The following is a 23,838-nucleotide window of genomic DNA, read 5'->3' as shown; positions in this document are numbered from 1 at the left end:
TGTTTATCAGTCTTCCAATCCTCCAAGATTCCTGAACACATGCCAGTAATGTCAGACTGCAGGGCGGAGAGGTGGAGGCTTTGTTTCAGGGACGTGGAGAGTTTTTTTCAGGGATTTCCAGGAGATCTTGCTGTAACTCTCCTCTCTCCTCCCTCTGCTTGCAAACTGTCTCCATTCTCTAACATGTATTTGGAACCGATAGATGCACACACACACTACATGTTCATGTTTTTAAATGTATTTCAATTGTAAAGTATTTTGTCAAAAAAATCTAATCAAAGTGTGTGTGTGTGTGTGTGTGTGTGTGTGTGTGTGTGTGTGTGTGTGTGTGTGTGTGTGTGTGTGTGTGTGTGTGTGTGTGTGTGTGTGTGTGTGTGTGTGTGTGTGTGTGTGTGTGTGTGTGTGTGTCCTCAGACAAAGGGACAGTGCAAAAGGTCATCGCTCTCCCCACAAACCGCTCCCTGGACCAGGATCTGATACTAGAAGAGCTGGAAGTGTTTAAGGTTTGAATTCTCTCTCTCAAACACAGACAGACAGACATCAAAGGCAGACAGAATAGGAGCTCTTGGCTTCTTCACAAGGGGTTGCAGACTGTACTCCTAAGGGAGGGGCATTCAGGAGAGTGATGACCCGGCCACTAGACCACCACACAAGACTGATGGGAAGCATACTGACATTAGAGGGCGATGCCAGTCACCCATACCAACCTTCACACGCTCTGTTTTATCTTAGCCTGATAAACAAAGCAAGTCATCCATGTGATCAAGGCCCAACCAAGCTAATCTCTCTCTGCACCTGGACTACACCGGTCTCCCAGTCTCCCACTAATGTGGTTTGTTGTGTCATGGAGATCTCACATTCTGTTCCTACTAGTGCCGCGCGGTGGAAGGTTACATGGTATTCAATAGGATGCAAGATAACCTGAGTGTGTGATGAACGAGTGAGAGCGTTGATTAAAAGATCCCTCCACAGAATGTAAAGGACCAAATGAATTTCCTAAGATTCACGGTGTGCAACAAGGACTAGCTCAAACACACCTACAGTCTTATGTAATATGATAAGATAAGAAAGTTATTATGGTCCGTTACTTTTATGACATAGAGTCACAACATTTGTTACATAATATTATTGACATTGTGGCATGTTTCTCTCTTCCCAGAACCAAGCTCCAGTGACAAACTTGAGAATATCTTCCAAAAAAGTAAGTATTTGCAAGCAGTGCTTAATGTATCTCAATATTGTTTCAAAATGCTTCTGATTAGCTCATTGCTATCGCCTAGTGCAATAGTTTATTTTCTGCATTAAAATTGTGACTCAGCCGGAAAGCCAGATAATAAGCCATAATTGTCCGTGATCTTAACTTAGTTAAGTCACGCTTCCACTTATTAAAACAAACAGTGTGGTTGACATTTGAACTGTTTTGCCTTGCAGCAACAGCTGTACGTAAGTTCAGAGCACGGCGTGTCCCAAGTGTCTCTGCACCGTTGCCATGCCTACGGCTCAGCCTGCGCCGACTGCTGCCTGGCCAGAGACCCCTACTGTGCCTGGGACGGCCTGAGCTGCTCCCGCTTCTACCCCACTGGCAAGAGGTACGGTACTACAGACTCTGGGTCAACAGAACAATACCAGTTGTGAGAAAGGAGCGCTCTGAAGCAAACCGAGCGGCACAATTAACATTTTACAGTGTTATTCCACTCTATGGTGCAGTCTGCTTTTACCCGTAAAACATTGGTGCTGAGGACCCAGGTTGTTAAGGGTTACAGTATAGGGCAACACTTCACATAGCTTAGGTGTTATTCATGGGGAATGAGTCATTATACAGCTCTTAGTTGTTTGTTTGGTTTTCCCCAAAATACCAAAAGGTTTGAGCTAACGATACACTGATGTTACTGTAATTACTTAGCTAGGTTATTCCACTGGTATAAGGCAATGTATTAGGCTGGTTATACAATGTATCTGCAGGTCATAATGATAACATACACTATAGAAAACATCCATGACAGACTGACCTGGTGAATCCAGGTGAAAGCTATGATCCATTATTGATGTCACTTGTTAAATCCACTTCAATCAGTGTAGATGAAGGGAAGGAGACAGGTTCAAGAAGGATATTTAAGCCTTGAGGCAATTGAGACGTGGATTGTGTATGTGTGCGATTCAGAGGGTGAATGTGCAAGACAACATAATTAAGTGCCTTTGAACGGGGTATGGTAGTAAGTGTCAGGAGCACCGGTTTGTGTCAAAAGCGTCAAGACAAATGGGGTTTTCACGCTCAACAGTTTCCTGTGTGTATAAATAATTGTCAAGCCTGCTCCAGCTCTCCCTCTCTGGCGCTCGAGGGCGCCAGGCTGCCCAGCACTACACACTCCTTTCCCTCATCGCGTGCATCAGTGATTCATTGGACTCACCTGGACTCAATCATCTGCTTTCATTTCATCCCCTATATCTGTCTGTTCCCAGGTTGTTCCCTGTTTCAGCATTATTGTCGTCATGTCGTTTTGTTCCCCCTTTTCTGACGCTGTTCCTGTCCTGCTCCTCGTCTGTGCTTGATTAAACGTTCACTCTCCGTACCTGCTTCTCATCATCAGCGTCGGTTCTTACAAGAATGGTCCACCACCCAAAGAACATCCAGCTCATCCAGCTCAATATTAGGAAGGCGTTCATAATGTTTGGTATACACCATGTATTATTGAATTGATCCAACCATAGCCATAACACAGCTGTAGCAGTGAGTGATACTGTTCTACTTTGAACAGTCCCCCCTCAAGGTTTCCCTCCTCACCGGCTGCTCAGCTGCCATTGCAGTCAACCGCAGTTCAAGTTTAGCTTGGTTAGGGAACAGAGTCTCTGCCCCTTTACTCCTCAGAAAACCTGCTGGAAATGTGCCTGCTGTTTAAGCTCTCTCTCCCTGTAGCTGTTGGATGTGAAGCGACTGAACCATACAGTGGAATAACATTGTCAAATGTTCCTCACACCGCTGTGTCTGGCTCAGTGGTCCTTCCTCACTGTTGATATTATGGGATTTTAGAGATTTTCATAATGGGCTGGAGGGTTGGTATAACCGTGTTTCTAAGCTACTGGGCTTTGTGAAATGTATGTATTCTCCAGCTAGTTTGTGTAGGTAATTAAACTAGATATACAATATATTTGACAGGATTCAACGTTTATGCCATTTCACAGTACATAACATATATACGGGACTGTATTGTGGCATTGGAAATATTTCTGGATGGTTATGGTTTCTATACAGAAGGAGCAGAAGACAGGACATCATCCATGGCAACCCACTGACTCAGTGCAGAGGATTCAACCTGAAAGGTATGACAACATCCAGCCAATGTGTGCCCAATGCCTGAGAAACCCACAGCTCTGTTGAATTGGCCAACAGAGGGCATTGGTAAGCTAATCCATTTATCTGATTTCCTCGACTCATTTGCTCTGTGGCTGGTCTATCCCAGCTGTACTCATTTTACTCTAAAAGGGTCTAACATAGATTCTGTTGGTTTATGGGTCATTTGAGTTCAGGCCCTTGTGGTTCAGCAGCAGGTGCATAGTGTTTTACTGTATTGTCCCCTTGAGACTGTGTGTGTGTGTGTGTGTGTGTGTGTGTGTGTGTGTGTGTGTGTGTGTGTGAGTAAGCAAACAGACTATACAGAGATGATTCACTCAATCAGCTGTCGGCAAGCAGTCTAACAAGGGGAGGCGCTACGGTCCCCATAGTGCTACATTCCAGTATAAGTCTGTGTAAATGAACATATGTCATGGGACCAAACCACATGGTCATCGGTGCTAATTACCCTGTCATCCATCCAGCATGGGGATGAGCTAGTTGGCTGGGACACAAACATCAGATGACAATGCTGTCAGTTAAAGACCAGGTCAACCAAGCTTGTTCTACTATACAGATATGAAGTGCATCTCAGTGTTGGATGCAATCTGACAAACAAGCATCCTTGGGGGATAGTCTTAACTTCAAATTTCTTTAGTACATTGAAGCCAATGGGAGACTACGTGAAAATTAGACTTCAGTGGAAGTTAGGATTCACCCCCTAGTGACTGGGAGGGTTTGGTTGTACTGCAGGTGTCACTAACCCTCAGGTCAACTTTTGACCCTAACTCTTGGGACCTACTGTATGGTTTATGTCTCAGTGAGTTGATGTGTGTGAAACGCTCTTCTTTCAGCGTACAGGAATGCGGTGGAGATGACCCAGTATGGAGTGAAGAACAACACCACCTTCCTAGAGTGTCTTCCTAAGTCCCCTCAGGCCTCCGTCCGCTGGCTCATCCACAGAGACAATGACAGGAGGAAAGAGGTCAGACAACAACTTCCCGTGTCAAAGTTAATTGAGAAGCTGTGTTGAACCACAGAAATGGAATGATTCATTCTATGGGTTCAACGTCAGAGCTGGCTCAATTGGCTCAATTCCGACTCCAGTTTCTTGGAAATCAATGACTTTTTAAGCAAATATGGAATCCCATGACGTGAAGGAGGCTTGAGGGGGTATCGTTTTTCCTCATTCAGTAACACACGGGACAGACTGAGTACAAAGGCTGTTGGTGGTCGATTACATTATCAAACACGTCGTTACAATCGAATGATTGTGTCGAATAATTGTGTCGAATGCCTTGATCTAGTTGGAACTAGAACAAAGCATTTGAACACAATCCTTCGATTGTGACGACGTGTTTGAAGTAATATCAGACCACTATCATGTCATGCCTCGGGGATGACGTTGTAAAGTATTTATTGGCTGTGTAACAAGATAATGAGTAGTGATATACTGTAGATCACATGTGATACGGGACCTAACTAATGAGTCTATTCTCAACGGGGGAAACATTTCACATTATTGACACCCTCTGAGACTTCCTGCTGCCCATCAGGCCATGAGAAATGATATGGGGCTGTGCAAAGAGAACCTGCTCTTATAAGGATTCACATCTTTTACAGATTTCACTGTTTGTAGCTCATGAATAATACTTATATCAGAGATTCAATGAGAATGAGTATTCCAGGTGAACTGTTTAAAGACGTCCTCCAGTGATTTTTGACCTTTTACAGTTGAAAAGCGATATCCTCAGTATTCATACAGTAAAGGACACACTAGAGGGTAAAAAAAAATGTTTGTTTTCAGCAAAATTGTGTTTTTTAGACACAACTGCAAATTTCAAGGAGCTGGACATTAATGGCTGATGGGAAGTTGCGATGTCATGGGCCTCCCCCCTTGCTTGAGGAACAATAGAGAATAAAAGAGGAAAGCCCTCCCCCTTCCTTGTGCTATGTCATGACATACCAGGACCACCTATTGAGATGTGCCTTGCATTAAGTCAATCCAGTGTTAAATGAGCTGAAAAGGAGACTGGAGTGCCACTTGAAGTTGACTTGTCTTTGCTTGATTTACTTGACTACAGATCATGCTGTGGGATAATGTGTTATGCTATAGGACAATTAAGACCATTCTACTGACACCGCTCTTTCATCCCTTCCAGGTGAAGCTGGGTGACCGTGTGGTCGCCACTGACCACGGCTTGCTCATCCGCTCCGTCCAGCTGTCAGACCAGGGCCTGTACTATTGCCTGGCCACGGAGAACACCTTCAAGCGCACCGTGGCCAAGCTCCGCCTGCATGTCCTGAGTGAGGCCATGGTGTCGGTGCTGACGGACAAGCAGCAGTCTCCCTGGGCCTGGGCCAGCACCCTGCACCCCAAGGCCCTGCTCTCAGCCTTCAGCCCTGCAGAGAGCCTGGCCGTACAGCAGTACTGTAAGGAGAGGAAGCAGCTCCAGAGCTTGCAAGGGGCCAGGCAGCAGAAGGGGCCGAGGGGAGGGCCTCCTCTCCGGGGAGACATGGCCAAGCTCAAGCCCCTGCTAGACCTCAGGAAGAGCCGCAACCGCAGAAACCACCTGGAACTGCCTGATGATGTCTGACTGGGGGAGACAAGGGTTTAACAGGGCTGTGGAGAGGGGGGTTTACATGAACACACACACCTGGCCACACACACACAACCCCTGAGCTCCCGTCCTGCCCAGAGGCAATGGACCTGAACTGAACGCTTCCCCAGCTCTAGCTACTATAGGTTTACAAGGAGGAAGTGGGACTCACCCTGCCTGGGGCTGTCTGTAGTCTTATATGCATGAGGTACGCTGACCAGATTACTGTGATATACATACACACCTCACACCCTGTCACACTCGCCATTTAGACAGAGGTGTAAATCCTGACCCTGGATCAGGACACATAGAGATGTGTGGATTTAGGCATCGGGTTCAGGAGTCATAGGCTACATACACAGGATAACTTACTGCATTCACTGTTGCTCACGTAGTTGTATGATAATACTTGCCACACATGTATACTGTGGTCACGCTATACAGTAGGCAATGGTCTGATAGCAGTAATGTAGTATATTGCAGTATAGACATTTACAGAATGGGCGACTGTATCAGGCAGCATGTATTGGCTTAATATGAATGAATGTCTGGTCCAAGGAGAACAAACCTGGAGTTACAGATGGTGAAGATTGTGATTTGAGTAGGGAAATCATTGGCGTATTATCATTACATATCCAAGAGGGATGTTTTATGGGGAGCACCCTAGCTGTTTACACTCTGCTCTGCAACTGAACCTTGACTCATATTCATATCATATTCCTCCACATGAACACTGTTTACAACTACCACCTATTACAGTTTCACATTTAACAAAACGACAGGGTTATCATCAAGATCAAAACAAATCCATCATTGTATGACCTGTTTCTATGTTCACATTGTAGCTTTGTCTCTATGGAGGAACTCTATCCCTCCTAACACCAGATAAAATGGCAGCACTGTCTATACAAAGGGCATATTGTCCATAGTAAGTGGTCCCAATAAAAATATTCCAGCCTTGGAAATGAAAACATAGTGGCTAGGCCAAAGTACACCTCCAGCTCAGCTGCCACCCATATGGACAGTACCGTTACACTAGAACACGTAGCGCTGTGTGAGCAAAGAACCTTTTTTGGGAGGAATTCTTTGTTACAGTGAACCCGACATGTTCACAATCCTTACTCAGTCATTTTCTAAACATCACGTTGAATAGGACAAAGGTCATGTAACATGTTAGGTCACAGCATTCTTACATTCTGTCGTCTTTCCTGTATTTATTCACGTTACTTGGAACATTTATGTTCTTAAATGGTACGGGACATTGTGCCATACTGCACAAGTATCTCTCCATGATCTCTTCGATAGTGTGTGATGCTGTGTTGTCAGCACATAAGCATGTTCATGTAAATCAAATCCATCTAAACTTTGTGGCTATTTGCAATACATCGCTGGATTGGTTTTATACTGATGGAGTATAGCAGTGACGCACATCCTAGCTTTTGTATTCAGGTACATGTACACTCCTGATTTTGGGGTTTGCATTTTCTTGATCCATGATTTGATGAGATATATTTCATCCCCTTACGGAGTTTTAATGTCACGTACAGCAAGACAGACATGAACGATCAAAAATAACCATGATGACCATTTAACTTGAATATCATTCTAATCATTTTTGAACAATGCATTTAATTCACAGTTTGTGAGATGGTCAGATTGGTACACTCTGTTTATATAGTGTGAATAGCTCTTTCCTGTTTGTCTCAGAAGTATAGTCTGTGTAGATGTATTCATGGTTGTTATGTGTACAGAGTGTTTTTCATTCTATATTTTCATCATTATAACTTATGTCATTGTGTCCAGTTTTTGTGGATCTGCGCTTTTGAATGTGACCCTAGTGTATATAATTTAACATATTTCATCAGATATTCTCGACCGTATCTGCAAATCGTAGAGATACTATTTTCATTTTGACAAAATAACAACTGACTACTCGTTTAAGTTTTGAGATCGATTCAAACTTTTAACAAAGAAGTGTCGCCATGGTGATGTTCAATGTCATTTCCATGTCATCATAAAAGTGGTGTATTTCTATTTATTAATGTAATGACAGCCTGAATAAATGCATTTAGAAACTACTTTGAATTTCCTACATTTAGGTCGTAAGTAGTCAGAGATGAATCTGACAGGAGAGGAACAGCAGGATCATTCCTTATCTCTTCAGATGTGATACACTTTCACTGTTTACAGTCACGCTTAGGAATTACATTGATTTATTGAATGTATGAAATTCATATGAGGTTGGTGGCACCTTAATTGGGGAGAACGGTCTCGTGGTAATGGCTAGAGCAGAATAGGTGGAATGGTATCAAATACATCAAACACATGGTTTCCATGTGTCTGATGCCATTTCATTGACTCCATTCCAGCCATTATTATAGGCCGTCCTCCCCACAGCAGCCTCCACATATGAAATTGTATGATGACTGAAAACAATCACATTACTGTTCTATTGGCTAGATATTTGCCATGTTCATGTGCTACTCGGAACTCTGAAATGTCCATCTTGCTAACTGGTTGAACGTGGTACGTGTATAATAACTACAACCATTTAGCAAGTTGAAAATGTAAGTTTCCTAGTTCCGACTAGCACGTGAACACAGCATTAATACTGAGAAAAAGGTCAGGGGTCACTTCTGAGGAATTATGGGTAGGAAGAAGCTGCCCATGCAAATGGGGTGGATATGGAAAACGGGTAAGAATTCTGGGAAACAATGTAATGACTCCAAGTGATAGCTGACTAGACTTACAATGTGATTTATTAGGTACCCACAAGTTTAAACATTTTACAAATTGGCCTACTTTCCTTCAGAATATTTCAATGAAGATATCAGTAGCTGTTGTTAGAACTAGCATTGAATATTGGTTAGTGTCCATTTGTAGATTCATACTCAGTATTTAATATTCATTTACAAACAGTCACACATCTTAGAAAATATGGCTTAGAAAGAAAATGGCTTCCTTACAGAGTGAACTGGTGCAGAGAAGGCGAGAAATGTCTCCTTCAATCTCACTTTCCACTGTTTCTGTACTCTCTAGAGTAGACAGAAGTATCAAAGAGCCCCGGGAATTGGCAAATGGTCATTTAAAACCCCCTAAACGTAAGAGAGGTTTCCTGCAGGGCAAAAACAGTGCTTTCTCACCAAACAAACCACAGAATAATCATCCGTATGGGGGTGTTTTCACTCTCATTTTGATTTACGGGCCACCTGAGGTGAAAGGGAAACTAAATAATTTGGCTTCAAATGTACAATAGAGCGGTTTGTTCCAGCAATGAGAGAACCTAAGCTGGTTACTTCCCATGGGGATGTGGGCCAGTTTTGCTAGACTCATGCCGTGTCATAACCCTACTTAAGACCCCTTGAGAAGCAGGGTATCATAAAATAACTTCACTTCCTCCCCGTTCCTGCCTCCATTGATATTCATGGCTCAACTTCAGTGGGAGCCGAGATTAAGTTGAATACATTTGAATCAGCTTGATTTATTTTAATTGGAGTCATGAATGTTCACTACATTAATGTCATAGCAATTTCAACCTGCTTTATATTCTAGCTTTCAAGATCCCTGACCATAATCTACCAGGGAGGTGTGTGCAAATCAAATTACAACAACATGAAAGAACAATTTATAAGAATTTGTACCAAAAAAAAGTACTTTCTAACTCACACAATGTCCACAATATATCCTCGCTATGTAAAAGAGCAAGAATGTTCACATCGTAAATAACACTGAAATTAAGAATGTGCGTGATATTAAAAGTGACAAGTTACAGCACACTGATGTCCTTGTACCCCCACTGTTCCTCTGTTGTCCAGCAGCATTGTCCCTCTCACACAAGCTTGTTGTTGTTTCTGCTTACCAAACAATGTGCCACTGTGCAGAGTACCAAGGCTGCTGACCCTAAGCCTATCAGCGTGAACTGCACCGTCTCCAGCATGTCAACACGAGATAACAGCTCCTTCTTAAACCTGTCCGCTGTCTCGTCATCCAGGGATGCCGTCTGTGGAAACAGACAGTCGTTGAGGTATAGCATGTACAGAAACGAGAGGTTATATACTCAGGAAATACTTTGGAAAGATGCAATAACAAAGGCAAGTTAAAGCTTTAGAAGTAAGACCTGGCAGCAGTAAGACTCACATCTCCCTCACCAGCGTTAAGCACCAGCTGTCAGAGCAGCTCACAGATCACTGCACCTGTACATAGCCCATCTGTAAACAGCCCATCTATCTACCTACCTCATCCCCATACCGTATTTATTTATTTATCTTTGTTCCTTTGCACCCCAGTATCTCTACTTGCACATTCATCTTCTGCACATCTACCATTCCAGTGTTTAATTTCTATACTGTAATTACTTCGCCACCATGGCCTATTCATTGCCTTAACTCCCTTATCTTACCTCATTTGCACTCACTGTATATAGACTTTTTGTTTTCTTTTGTTCTACTGTATTATTGACTATGTTTTGTTTATTCCATGTGTAACTCTGTGTTGTTGCATGTGTCAAATTGCTATGCTTTATCTTGGCCAGGTCACAGTTGCAAATGAGAACTTGTTCTCAACTAGCCTACCTGGTTAAATAAAGGTGAAATATATATATATTTTTAAAGTACAGCTCAAATGACTTACCTCATTTAGCCAAACTATAGGGAGTATGGTGTAGTCCTTCACTTTCTTTAACACCCTGGAGAATATGTAATGAGAGAGAGATATCCTTGGATGAGTGGCTGTACATACAATAGTAAAGTACGGGAAAATAATAGACCAAGATATTAAACCTACGTGATGATCTTGGAGGGGCCGTACATCATGTTCACCTGCAGTCTCTTAGCGAACCTCAGACTGAACCCTGTTGTCTGACAGAAACAAACAAACACCGAACACATTTATTCCCACAGCAGTTAGGCCTACTGTACTGTACACGCCAGCAACAGACAATCAGGATCTGTCAAAATCTAAATAGATGCGAGAGCAAAAGGATGTCGCTTATTGAGAGAACAGCACAAGATGTGTGCTAAGACTTTTTGGGGAGCGTATTCAAAGATGACTGCATAGTTGGGAAGGTCCTTTGACATATCCTAGAGGTCAGAGGTGAAAGGTGAATGGATGCAGGGCTCTCACCGGTTCCACATCCAGGAACGTGGCGTGATGCTCCTCACTGGGACCAAGGCCCTCCACATCTTCAACCAGGTATGGACTACCATGCAGGAAGTGAGGCAGGGAGATGTAGACTGGTTGTCCTGGTTGAGAATATCAAAGATGGGCATGTTGATCACCTGTTACTGTACACAGTACATGCATACAGTATCAAATCAAATCAAATGTATTTATATAGCCCTTCTTACATCAGCTGATATCTCAAAGTGCTGTACCACCCAGCCTAAAAACCCAGCCTAAAAACCCAGCCTAAAACCCCAAACAGCAAGCAATGCAGGTGTAGAAGCACGGTGGCTAGGAAAAACTCCCTGGAAAGGCCAAAACCTAGGAAGAAACCAAGAGAGGAACCAGGCTCTGAGGCGTGGCCAGTCCTCTTCTGGCTGTGCCGGGTGGAGATTATAACAGAACATGGCCAAGATGTGCAAATGTTCATAAATGACCAGCATGGTCAAATAATAATAATCTCAGTAGTTGTCGAGGGTGCAACAAGTCTGTGTAGAACCCACAGTTTTCCCTGACCAGGAAAAACTCTGGGACCTGCTTGTAGTCCAATGGAACTGCAGTAAATGCTAGTTGCTATTAACCCTTTATTGCTCCTGTAAGTCTCTCTGGATAAGAGCGTCTGCTAACATGACAAAAATATGAATTTATTAGACTTCTGTGCCATTCATACTGTGCTAATAGATCATTAGATCATAATATGATTTTTATCTGCTGATGTCCAGCAGTGCAGGAACCAGTTAGTGACTGTTGCCCGTGTCCCTCACCACGAGAGGAGCTGATGTCCAGGACTCCGGCCAATGTGCAGTTCTTAGTGACCACGTAGTCCGTGCAGAAGCACTGGTTGTCTGGGTTGACTGCAGGGGAGGCTAGGGTGAGCGGGGGCAGTTTGAACCGGTACACCTCGATCCCCTTCAGGTCCAGGCTCCTCTCATACTCAGCTGACACAGACCTGAAGACATTGAAGAACAGTGCTTTTAGAAGACAAGGCTCTTTGTTTTTACTGGGGCCTGACCTCTTGTGGTCATGATTAGAAAGGCATCCTCAAAAGTGAGGATGAGAATAAAAGATCAGGGGCCATAATGTATGTATAAAGCTCCTCAGAGTAGGAGTGCTGATTGAGGATCAGTTCAGCCTTTTAGATGAATGAATAAGATTGCATGGAGGGGGGGATCCTAGATCAGCACTACTCTGAGATGCTCATTGCATATGGCCCCAGATCTGACTACAGTGTCTGTGAATATTAGGCCAATGGACATAGTGAAGAGTTCCTTCCAGACTTTAAGGGGTATGATAAACAAGTAGTACATTTCTATTGGCTGTATGACGGCAGTGAACAGGATTAAAGCTGATAGAAGTTACTTTACAAATTAGGGCCACTGCAAAACCTAAATCAGTTACCATCTCCACTTGTCTTTGTTTACCATAACACCACAGTCTACATGAGATCTGAACATTACTATCCACCCCAATAGGTAAATGAAGAACAGATCACTCCACCTGCTGATGTCAGGGGAGAAGAAGTGCAGAGGCTTCTTCTTGTCCAGGAAGGGAGAGAATGACGAGCCATCTGGTGAAAACAGTCAGAACAATGGTAAAGATCATAGAATTTAATATATTAGCCATGGGAGTATAAGATGACTTAGTAACGATTCTACAGTGTTCTTAATTCATTTCTTACACATTTGAAATGTTTTGGTTGTGTGATGATAGAGTAAAATGTCATTCAACAAGACAGGGATGCAACGCAAGTTGTCTGCTGCCTGGGGGTTTTGGTGACTGTACCTGTGCCGTTGATCATGTCGCAATATGTGTTGTTCCAAAAAGACACCTTCCTATTAGAGAGAAATGGACTCATCAGTAAAACCATCAGTTATTGGGTAATAGGACCCAGACAAAAACTACCTACAATCAGGGACGGACTGCGACAATAAATTGGCCCTGGCATTTCAAACACACCAGCCTATTTTTTTCCCCTTGAGGTCCCCACACAGGCCTATTTTGTTTCTTTGAGGCCCCCATTATTAGCCAGATAATTATTTGGGGCATTTGCCCAAAATAACAGATAGCCAGTCCGCGCCTGCCTACAATCACCAAAGACCTGTGGTTTTACGTGGTTTGCAAGGAGAATTCTACAGATGATGCTGTAAATCCATGATGTCATTAGACTGAACTGACAATGGACCCTACGGTAACGGTAACAGACTCAGATGTTTCATTTTAAGATGTACGCCAAACAAAAAGTCTTGATTTCAAAGTTTAATAACAAACTCAATGCACAAGGACTACTTTGAACAATTTACTAGAACTGTGCAGATGCACATTTTTCTAACAGAATTACAGTATATTTATTTTTTATTTTGTTTATTGATATTACAGTAGGTGAAGTGGATTTACATCTGGTAACGGAAAAACGGTAAGAGAATTACATCATGGGTCCCTGTTATGATATGGGGGGAAGGTTAGTGTGTACTCATTGCACTATTTAGATTCAACCCTCACAACAACTCTCCTTCAACTTCAGTGTGTGGAGGCTCAAGATAGACTCACTTTTCCCCCTGCCAGCTGTCAATGATAGACACTTTAGAGATGTCATCCTTGCCTGTGAAGACACTGTATGGCCCATCATAGGTGCCGTTGTACTGAGGGAAGAGCACATCACACCATAGTACAGTAAGGTAGCTACACAACATTACATTTCATTAAGTTATTCTTACATTTTCAGTGAATGTCTACATACAGTGGGGCAAAAAAGTATTTAGTCAGCCACCAATTGTGTAAGTTCTCCCACTTAAAAAGATGAGAGACGCCTGTAATTTTCATCATAGGTACACTTCAACTATGACAGACAAAATGACAGAAAAAAAATCCAGAAAATCACTTTGTAGGATTTTTTATGAATTTATTTGCAAATGATGGTGGAAAATAAGTATTTGGTCAATAACAACACTTTATCTCAATACTTTGTTATATACCCTTTGTTGGCAATGACAGAGGTCAAACATTTTCTGTAAGTCCTCACAAGGTTTTCACACATTGTTGCTGGTATTTTGGCCCATTCCTCCATGCAGATCTCCTCTAGAGCAGTGATGTTTTGGGGCTGTTGCTGGGCAACACGGACTTTCAACTCCCTCCAAAGATTCTCTATGTGGTTGAGATCTGGAGACTGGCTAGGCCACTCCAGGACCTTGAAATGCTTCTTACGAAGCCACTCCTTCGTTGCCCGGGCAGTGTATTTGGGATCATTGTTATGCTGAAAGACCCAGTCACGTTTCATCTTCAATGCCCTTGCTGATGGAAGGAGGTTTTCACTCAAAATCTCACGATACATGGCCCCATTCATTCTTTCCTTTACACGGATCAGTCGTCCTGGTCCCTTTGCAGAAAAACAGCCCCAAAGCATGATGTTTCGAACCCCATGCTTCACAGTAGGTATGGTGTTCTTTGGATGCAACTCAGCATTCTTTGTCCTCCAAACACGACGAGTTGAGTTTTTACCAAAAAGTTATATTTTGGTTTCATCTGACCATATGACATTCTCCCAATCTTCTTCTGGATCATCCAAATGCTCTCTACCAAACTTCAGACGGGCCTGAACATGTACTGGCTTAAGCAGGGGGACACGTCTGGCACTATCGGATTTGAGTCCCTGGCGGCGTAGTGTGTTACTGATGGTAGGCTTTGTTACTTTGGTCCCAGCTCTCTGCAGGTCATTTACTAGGTCCCCCCATGTGGTTCTGGGATTTTTGCTCACCGTTCTTGTGATCATTTTGACCCCATGGGGTGAGATCTTGCGTGGAGCCCCAGATCGAGGGAGATTATCAGTGGTCTTGTATGTCTTCCATTTCCTAATAATTGCTCCCACAGTTGATTTCTTCAAACCAAGCTGCTTACCTATTGCAGATTCAGTCTTCCCAGCCTGGTGCAGGTCTACGATTTTGTTTCTGGTGTCCTTTGACAGCTCTTTGGTCTTGGCCATAGTGGAGTTTGGAGTGTGACTGTTTGAGGTTGTGGACAGGTGTCTTTTATACTGATAACAAGTTCAAACAGGTGCCATTAATACAGGTAACGAGTGGAGGACAGAGGAGCCTTTTAAAGAAGAAGTTACAGGTCTGTGAGAGCCAGAAATCTTGCTTGTTTGTAGGTGACCAAATACTTATTTTCCACCATAATTTGCAAATAAATTCATAAAAAATCCTACAATGTGATTTTCTGTATTTTTTTTCTAATTTTGTCTGTCATAGTTGAAGTGTGCCTATGATGAAAATTACAGGCCTCTCTCATATTTTTAAGTGGGAGAACTTGCACAATTGGTGGCTGACTAAATACTTTTTTTGCCCCACTGTAAATAATCTAAATTGGTAATTTTTTAAAATAATGTACATATAAAACGAAATAAAGGATTTGTATTATTCTATATAGGGAAGGTGTGTGAAAATAAAGGATTTGTATTATTCTATATAGGGAAGGTGTATGAAAATAAAGGATTTGTATTATTCTATATAGGGAAGGTGTGTGAAAATAAAGGATCTGTATTATTCTATATAGGGAAGGTGTATGAAACTGATATGCTGGTGAGCTTACAGGAAAAAAGAGGCCCAGTGTCCCTTTCAGAATGGGGTCTTTGTAACCCCAGAGTATTTCCCTCACTGTCCGTCGCTGGAAGAGGGAGACATTGTTTAACTTTATTGCAGCTTCCAGTACCCATGGGGGAAACAACTTGTACCCACCCTGAAAGGAAGGAGAAGAAAAATGAAGTCGCATTTCCATTATTCAAAACGAGTACATTACACAATGTCAGCACACATGCATATTACTGCTTCCCTGGCTCATAGATAGAAGATTACAACAGCAACGTTTTATGACTGATAAGGTGACGTGCGAGAGAGGGCTGTGTCCTACAAACGGTTGTCTTCATTGCCTCTAACCTTATAGATCCTTGAATATATAGGATACAAAAGTCCCAATTTGTTATCTACAGTGCCTCCGGGAAAGGAGTCAGACCACTTGACTTTTTCCACATTTTGTTAGGTTACATGGGTTAAATAAAGAAAATCCTCAGCAATCTACACACGATACCTCATAATGACAAAGCAAAAACAGGTTTTAATTTGCAAATGTATTGCATATAAAAAACAGAAATACATTATTGACATAAGTATTCAGACCCTTTGCTGAGACTCGAAACTGAGCTCAGGTGCATCCTGTTTCCATTGATCATCCTTATTTTCTCCGATGGTCACTCTGACATAGATTTTCGATGGTCACTCTGACAGAGCTCTAGAGTTCCTCTGTGGGGATGAGAGAACTTTGTAGAAAAACAACCATCTCTGCCACACTCCCCCAATCAAATCCAGCATCCCGGACTGGCCTCTTCACTGTTGACGTTGAGACTGGTGTTTTGTGGGTACTATTTAAGGAAGCTGCCAGTTGAGGACTTGTGAGGTGTCTGTTCCTCAAACTAGACACTATAATGTACTTGTCCCTCTTGCTCAGTTGTGCACTGGGGCCTCCCACTCCTCTTTCTATTCTGGTTAGAGCCAGTTTGCGCTGTTCTGTGAAGGGAGCAGTACACAGCGTTGTACGAGATCTTCAGTTTCTTGGCAATTTATCGCAGGGCATAGGCTTCATTTCTCAGAACAAGAATAGACTGACGAGTTTCAGAAGAAAGGTTTTTATTTCTGGCCATTTTGAGCCTATTATCGAACCCGCAAATGTTGATGCTCCAGATACTCAACTAGTCTAAAGAAGGTCAGTTGTATTGCTTCTTTAAACAGGACAACAGTTTTTTGCTGTGCTAGCATATTTGCAAAAGGGTTTTCCAATGATCAATTAGCCTTTGAAAATTATAAACTTGGGCCTCCCGGTTGGCGCAGTGGTCTAAGGCACGGCATCACAGTGCTAGCTGTGCCACCAGAGATTCTGGGTTCGCAGCTGGCCGTGACCGGGAGGCCCATGGGGCGGCACACAATTGGCCCAGCGTAGTCCGGGTTAGGGAGGGTTTAGCCGGCAGGGATATCCTTGTCTCATTGCGCACTAGCGACTCCTGTGGAGGGCCGGGCGCAGTGCATGCTGACCAGGTGTTTCCTCCTACACAATGGTGCGGCTGGCTTCCAGGTTGGATATGCATTGTGTCAGGAAGCAGTGCGGCTTGGCCTCTCCCGAGTCCGTACGGGAGTTGCAGCAATGAGACAAGACTGTAACTACCAATTGGATACCATGAAATTGGGGAGAAAAAAATGTAAAAACATGTTTTAAAAAATGATAAACTTGGATTAGCTAACACAACGTGCCATTGGAACAGAAGGGATGGTTGCTGATAATGGGCCTCTGTACGCCTTTCATTTAAAAAATCTGCTGTTTCCAGCTACAATAGTCATTTACAACATTAACCATCAAGTTTCTGATCAATTTGATGTTATTTTAAAGGACAAAAAAAAGTGTTTTTCTTTCAAAAACATTTCAAAGTGACCCCAAACTTTTGAACGGTAGTGCATGTAAATGTGATATTTCAATTTCTAAAAGCCTGTTTTTGCTTTGTCATTATGGGGTATTGTGTGTAGATTGATGAGGGGAAAACAATTGAATCCATATTAGAATAATATGTAACAAAGGAAAGTAACAAAATGTGGAAATAGTCAAGGGGTCTCAATAATTTGCGAAGGCACTGTACATGTGCACTTCAAACCAAACATTCACAATAACAATGGAGTGTTGTGAGACCACCACAGCCAGACTCACAACTAAATCAATTGTGGTTTGTAAAAACAGTGAAAGCTAGGGCCCCATAACTTATGTTGTGCTCGTACAATCCAGACACTTAGTTCCCTTCAACCCCAGCTCTCCTTATTGTCCTTTTTCTCTACTCCAGACAAAGTAACCTCTGCCAGAGGTGGAATACACAACATCCACTCAGACAGGTAGAGAGCCATCACAAGGTATGAGCTGTCACCCACTTACAGCCACAGCTAGGTTGAGGGAGGTGACACTGTCCTCCTCAGACCCCACAGACATGGAGGGCTCAAATATGGCCCCCGCAGGGAGCAGGAAGGAGATGGTGTAGTGCTCTGGGTTGGCCGTGATGTTCTCTTTGGGCAGGTACCGCGTCCTGATGGTTAGAGCGAGACACACGAAAGAGTGTCACCCACCCTTTCGTCTCCTGCTTTCTCACCCAGTGACTTTTAATCTCTCGTACATTATATCATATTAAATTGGATTCTAGATTAGATTTATTAAACTATAGGTGTTTTCTCTTCATCTATATTAATTATAGATATTAAAGAGCAATTTATCATTCAAAGTCATCCAATTTTATTTAATATACAAAGTGATGAACACCATAGTTTTTTTTCCTCTATACAGCATTGAAATCCCCTATCATCTTATATACATCATTTTGTTGATCTTTTAGAGACATCTGAGTGAGTAGGGACCTACTTGTATGTGTAGGGCCCTTTCTCCACCAATTTGGGCTTTGACCCATTCTCCACCACGTCCTGTGGGTTCTGCACATCAAAGAGCCAGAACTGTCTGTACACAGGTGCGTCTGCAGACACCCAGTTGTCCCAGGCTGTGGTTCCAGGCTCGATGACCAATTCCTGCATTCACCAGACAGACATTAACTCTTTCTACACAGTGCCCTGGTTTTAAGTAAAGCAGCACTCATTTATTTAAGTTATGACCAAAGTGGCTGTCAACATTTTAGATGCATTTGGAAAATATGACCTGGGACATAGCAATGTAAGAGATTTAACAAATGAAGATGTTTCTTTCACTTACTATTTAGAATCTACTCTCATGTCCCTTTCTCGCTAGCAGCAAACCACTTTTTCCTAAATGGGCCTCTTAGAAATCCACAATGGTTACAGCTCTAGCCAGCTGACACTCACCTTTGTAACAGTCTCACGGATGATATTGTTCCCCACGGGGATAAGGATTATACCTAATACGGCCACCGCAATTCCAGCCCCAATTCCAGCCTTTAGCCCACACAGCTTGTTACAGCAACCCATGGTGGTGTGTGTTTCTGTCTGTGGTGTATGTAGGGCCCTGCAGCAGCCGTGCCAGTGGAGAGACCGAGAGACTGAGACTGAAGGACAAGTACAGACAGATGTAGCTGGTCCTAAACCAGGCCACCTACTGATAAGAGGTATATAATAATGTTGGGGGTTGAAGGTTGGGTGATGATGACTCCTGACCTACACTATATGACAGCTGATTAGAGCTCTGCTTAACTGAGGAGGAGTCAAGAAGGAAGGAGATTTCCCTGAGAGGAACTGTGATTTCTGTACCTTTAAATACAGACAGGTCTCTGTATTTCATGTTAACTGGATATTCTATTCTAATGTTATTTCCTGATGGGATGTGGGTTGCTTTATAGTCTCCCCCTGCTTAGAGGAAGAGATGAGATGGTCACTGTTGGAGGTGTGTCGGAGGAGACGAATTGGGTACTTTTCAGAGAATATATCCACAACTCTATGTTTTCAATGGAATTTGCAGAGCTTTATTAATCCCATGCTGATAACGAAGAAGGAGAAGCTTGATCTTGATTATATGATTATGGCAAACCATGTTTATGACAGCCATAAATTTGAGTGATATTGGAGTTATCTTCTCCCTCGGTTCTGGTCAAATGTCAGGTTATTCAGTATGCGGGAGATTCTGTGTCACAAATATGCCCCCTGTTGTTGCAAATACAGACCTACAACTTTTGTTGTATTTATAATTGCAGTACCATACTGACATGCGTTTTTCAGGTGTTGTTATCTTAGAGTTATTAGGTTCCTCCTCTTCCCTCCAGGTGACCCTCAGTCCCACATCCATATCTCTACTTTACTAACCACCCTGACCCTAACCACCCTGACCCAGAGGAAGCTGGTGGGAGGACATATAGGAGGATGGGCTCATTGTAATGGCTGGATTGGAATTAATGGAACGTATTCAAAAGTGTGGTTTCCATATGTTTGATACTGTTCCATATATTCCATTCCAGCCATTACAATTAGTCCATCCTCCTATGACACCTCCCACCAGCCTCCTCTGCCCTCCTGACCTGCCACACCCTGCTCTTCCCCTTTACGGGCACCAGGTAGCCTAGTCGTTAAGTGAGTTGGGCCAGTAACCAAACGGTTTCTGGTTTGAATCGCTGAGCTGACTAAATTCAACATCTGTTGATGTACCCTTGAGCAAGGCACTAAACCCTAATTGCTCCTGTAAGTCACTCTGTATAAGAGCGTCTGCTAAATTGTACATTTTTATTTAAATGCATTTAATTCACAGGGGGGCATCAAACTCCACCTGAAGAATCACTAAAACAGGTGCACAAACCAGGGCCAAACATAAATAAAGCTTATGTGTGATTCCTTGTTCAAAGACCAAAGCAGCATGTGCATTCTACATAATAAACTGCTATCTGAAAGAGGCTGGTCAAGCAAATGTAAATTGTCAACAGCAACAAAACTACTGTCAGTAAAATATTGGTTGAAATGACTGTCTTTCACACATTAAGATACTTCAGAATGACACCATCACCACAACAGCCTACCACAGCTATGTGTAATTGTGTGTTATTACACTACAGTCCACCTGTTGGATCCTTCATCTACAGAGCTTGGCTTCCTCCTCTCTCCATTCCATTTCCACAATGAAAGTTCTTAACCTATTTCAATGTTTGGTCCTTGCTTCGCCAACAGGCACATAAGCATGCCTCTCTTCATGTAAAACCTATTGGAATAGTTACAACATATTAGAAATTACATTAGAAGAAATCTAGTGAATATAGTTCTATTTAATGGCATTGCAAGACTGGGGTCATGACATTACAATTACTGCCGGGATTATTTACAGGCTCAAGGTTCTCAGATCAGTCTCGTTTTGCTTTTCATTTCACATAGGTTGGAAGAGCTGTCAAAGGTTAATAAAAAATGTGCTGTGAGCTGTACATCTGGGGCGCATAGTGTCTGTCAATGACCTGATTGTTTAGGAATTGAATGAGTGTGCATTAACCCATTGAGACATGACATCATATCTAACCATGCAAATGATCAGAGGATTGAAGATAATAATTGCAGGATTTGAACCCATGCCTCACATGTAGTAGATGCCTGCCTTAGCCCTTGTCCTGTTCTTTTTGTTTCTCTAATACCCCTGTTTGTCTTCACCTTTGCTAATAGCGCCTCCTTTCCTCCCCACTATCCCCAAGGGAGCCAGTGCCCCCATTATCCCTCCCCTATGGGGTATCCCTACCTACTCAGTCCCAGATGCTAATATATGCATATTATTATTAATATTGGATAGAAAACACTCTGAAGTTTCTAAAACTGTTTGAATGATGTCTGTGAGTATAACAGAACTCATATGGCAGGCAAAAACCTGAGACAAATCCAACCAGGAAGTGGGAAATCTGAGGTTTGTAGTTTTTCAAAGCTTGGCCTACCGAATACACAGTACCTATGGAGTCAAGTTGCACCTTTTATGGCTTCCACTAGATGTCAACCGTCTTTAGAAACTTGTTTCAGGCTTCTGGTATAAAGGAGGGGCTCATGAGACCTGTTTGAGGTAGTGGTTTGGCAGAGTGTCTCAGGCTTGTGAGGCGCTCTCCCGACAGAGTTAACTCTCGTTCCAGTGCTTTTCTTCAGACATAGGAATTCTCCGGTTGGAACATTATTGATGTTTTATGTTAGAAACATCCTAAAGATTGATTCCATACATCGTTTGACTTGTTTCTACGACCTGTAACAGAACTTTTCAAGTTTTTGTCTGGACAAGTGCTCGCGCCTCATGAAGATGGATTACTGGGCTGAACACGCTAACAACAAGTGGCTATTTGGACATAAATTATGGAATTTATGGAACTTTATGGAACAAATCAGTCATTTATTGTCGAACTGGGATTCCTGGGAGTGCCTTCTGATGAAGATCGTCAAAGGTAAGTGAATATTTAAAGTGTTATTTCTAACTTCTGTTGACTCCAAAATGGCGGATATTTCTCTGGCTGGATTGGGCTATGAGCGCCGTCTCAGATTATGCTTTTTCCGTAGTTTAAAAAAAATCTGACACAGCGGTTGCATTAAGGAGAAGTCTATCTTTAATTATGTGAATAACACTTGTATCTTTAATCAATGATTATTATGAGTATTTCAGAAAAATCACTGGATGTTTTGGAATCAAAACATTACTGCACGTAACGTGTCAATGTAAACTGAGATTTTTGGATATAAATATGCACATTATCGAACAAAACATAAATGCATTGTATAACATGATCTCCTATGAGTGTCATCTGATGAAGACCATCAAAGGTTAGTGATTAATTGTGTCTATATTTCTGCTTTTTGTGACTCCTATCTTTGGCTGGAAAAATGGCTGAGTGTTTTTTGGACTTGGCGGTGATCTAACAGCATTCAAACCTGTGTTGGAGTTGGCTTGATCTCCAGCACTAACCTGTTGAGCTATTGAATAACTCAGGGGTTCAGAGCTTCAAATGAGTATTCATCACTATGTTCTCTTCACTTGTATTCTCCACCAGATGGCCACCAGCATGATCCTGTGCAGTTTAAATGAGAGGCCACTGAAGGCTCTAGTGTATTATTAAGTGAAAAGGATCCTGTTCATGGCCAAGTTTCATTTTTTAAATTGATATCACTGTAACATATGCTTCCAACTCACACCCTCAAACACGTAGATCCCCTGAACGCAGCTCACTTTCCAGATCCCAATCACCTGAATTCTAATCACCTGTTCACTCACCTGTATGTCATTATCACATACTATTTAGTTCAGTTCTTTGCAACCCATCACTGTGAGGTATTGTTTGATTTGTGACACGTCTTTCAGAGTGCTGTTTTTTTTATTTTTTTTATCCCACACCCCCATCCAGTGTATGATAGTTTTTGCCTGCCTCACTAATGATGCCTTTTGCCTACTCTCTGCCTATACTTCAGCCTATTGGATTTCCTGTTATCTACCTATTGCCTGATCTCCCAGACTAGTTACTAGCCTTTTCCCTGCCTGTACTGTTGTCCTTTTGCCCTGTGTTTGACCTTCTGCCTCCTCCTGTTGTTCTTTGCAATAAACACCTGTGTCACGTTCTGACCTTTATTTCCATTGTTTTGTCTTTATTTAGCATGGTCAGGGCATGAGTTGGGGTGGGCAGTCTATGTGTGTTTTTCTGTTGGGGTTTTGAGTTCAGCCTAGTATGGTTCTCAATCAGAGGCAGGTGTCGTTTGTTGTCTCGGATTGAGAATCATACTTAGGTAGCCTGGGTTTCACTTTTGAGAGTGGGTGTTTGTTTCTGTGTGAGTGTTTGGACCACACGGTACTGTTTCGGTTTCCGTTTTGTTCACATTGTTTATTGTTTTGTATTTTAGTGTTCAGGTCATTTTGAATAAATCATCATGAACACTTACCACGCTGCGCTTTGGTCCTCCGATCCTTCTCGCTACTCCTCCTCCGAAGAGGAGGAAGAATGCCGTTACAACCTGCTGCGCTTGAAACCAGCTCTCTGTCTCCCCTCGTGTTCATTACAATCACAAGATGTTTTACTTTGGATCTTGCTGAGGACTTAAGCATATTCTGTTGGTTAGCTTACTGCTTGGGGTCGAGTGTTGGTTTGTGAAGATAGCCCCCTACTGTAGGAAGTAGGTTAGAATGTTCATTCACAGCATCACAACTCAGGAGAAGGACACTATAGCTAAATAGACTGTTGCCCAGGTTAGAGGTTACAGGAGCAGCCTATAGAGTCACTGTCCAGCA

The 23,838-nt window shown here is 42.6% G+C and overlaps 2 protein-coding genes across 6 annotated transcripts in view; one reads left to right on the top strand and one right to left on the bottom strand.

The window, feature by feature from the left end:
- LOC110490773 (semaphorin-3C) overlaps nucleotides 1-8,006 on the top strand; it is a 56,398-nt gene extending 48,392 nt beyond the window's left edge. For all 4 annotated transcript variants that reach the window (XM_090200775.1, XM_036944874.2, XM_036944875.2 and 1 more), the window contains exons 13-18: nucleotides 415-503; nucleotides 1,160-1,201; nucleotides 1,432-1,589; nucleotides 3,251-3,318; nucleotides 4,183-4,313; nucleotides 5,491-8,006. In XM_090200775.1, coding sequence (XP_090056901.1) covers nucleotides 415-503; nucleotides 1,160-1,201; nucleotides 1,432-1,589; nucleotides 3,251-3,318; nucleotides 4,183-4,313; nucleotides 5,491-5,925 — 923 coding nt within the window. In that variant the 3' untranslated portion in view covers nucleotides 5,926-8,006. The remainder of the gene's footprint in view (nucleotides 1-414; nucleotides 504-1,159; nucleotides 1,202-1,431; nucleotides 1,590-3,250; nucleotides 3,319-4,182; nucleotides 4,314-5,490) is intronic.
- Nucleotides 8,007-8,669: 663 nt separating this feature from the next.
- LOC110490485 (platelet glycoprotein 4) lies at nucleotides 8,670-19,313 on the bottom strand. 2 transcript variants are annotated; one of them, XM_021563892.3, is made up of 12 exons: nucleotides 18,975-19,313; nucleotides 18,523-18,683; nucleotides 18,046-18,193; nucleotides 15,670-15,816; nucleotides 13,636-13,727; nucleotides 12,871-12,920; nucleotides 12,586-12,655; nucleotides 11,853-12,037; nucleotides 11,050-11,168; nucleotides 10,711-10,784; nucleotides 10,558-10,612; nucleotides 8,670-9,928 (listed from the first exon to the last, which is right to left on the bottom strand). In XM_021563892.3, the coding sequence occupies exons 1-12, from the start codon at nucleotides 19,095-19,097 to the stop codon at nucleotides 9,758-9,760; spliced, it is 1,395 nt and encodes a 464-aa protein (XP_021419567.2). In that variant the 5' UTR covers nucleotides 19,098-19,313; the 3' UTR covers nucleotides 8,670-9,757. The 2 variants fall into 2 exon arrangements, with proteins under 2 accessions (XP_021419567.2, XP_021419568.2); XM_021563893.3 differs by having other exon boundaries at nucleotides 15,670-15,744; nucleotides 18,975-19,223.
- Nucleotides 19,314-23,838: the final 4,525 nt, after the last annotated feature.

The sequence above is a fragment of the Oncorhynchus mykiss genome, chromosome 15 (assembly GCF_057628025.1).
Source record: "Oncorhynchus mykiss isolate SJ-2025 chromosome 15, ASM5762802v1, whole genome shotgun sequence".
Classification (NCBI taxonomy): Eukaryota; Metazoa; Chordata; class Actinopteri; order Salmoniformes; family Salmonidae; genus Oncorhynchus; species Oncorhynchus mykiss.
This window is presented reverse-complemented; position numbering and strand designations above follow the sequence as displayed.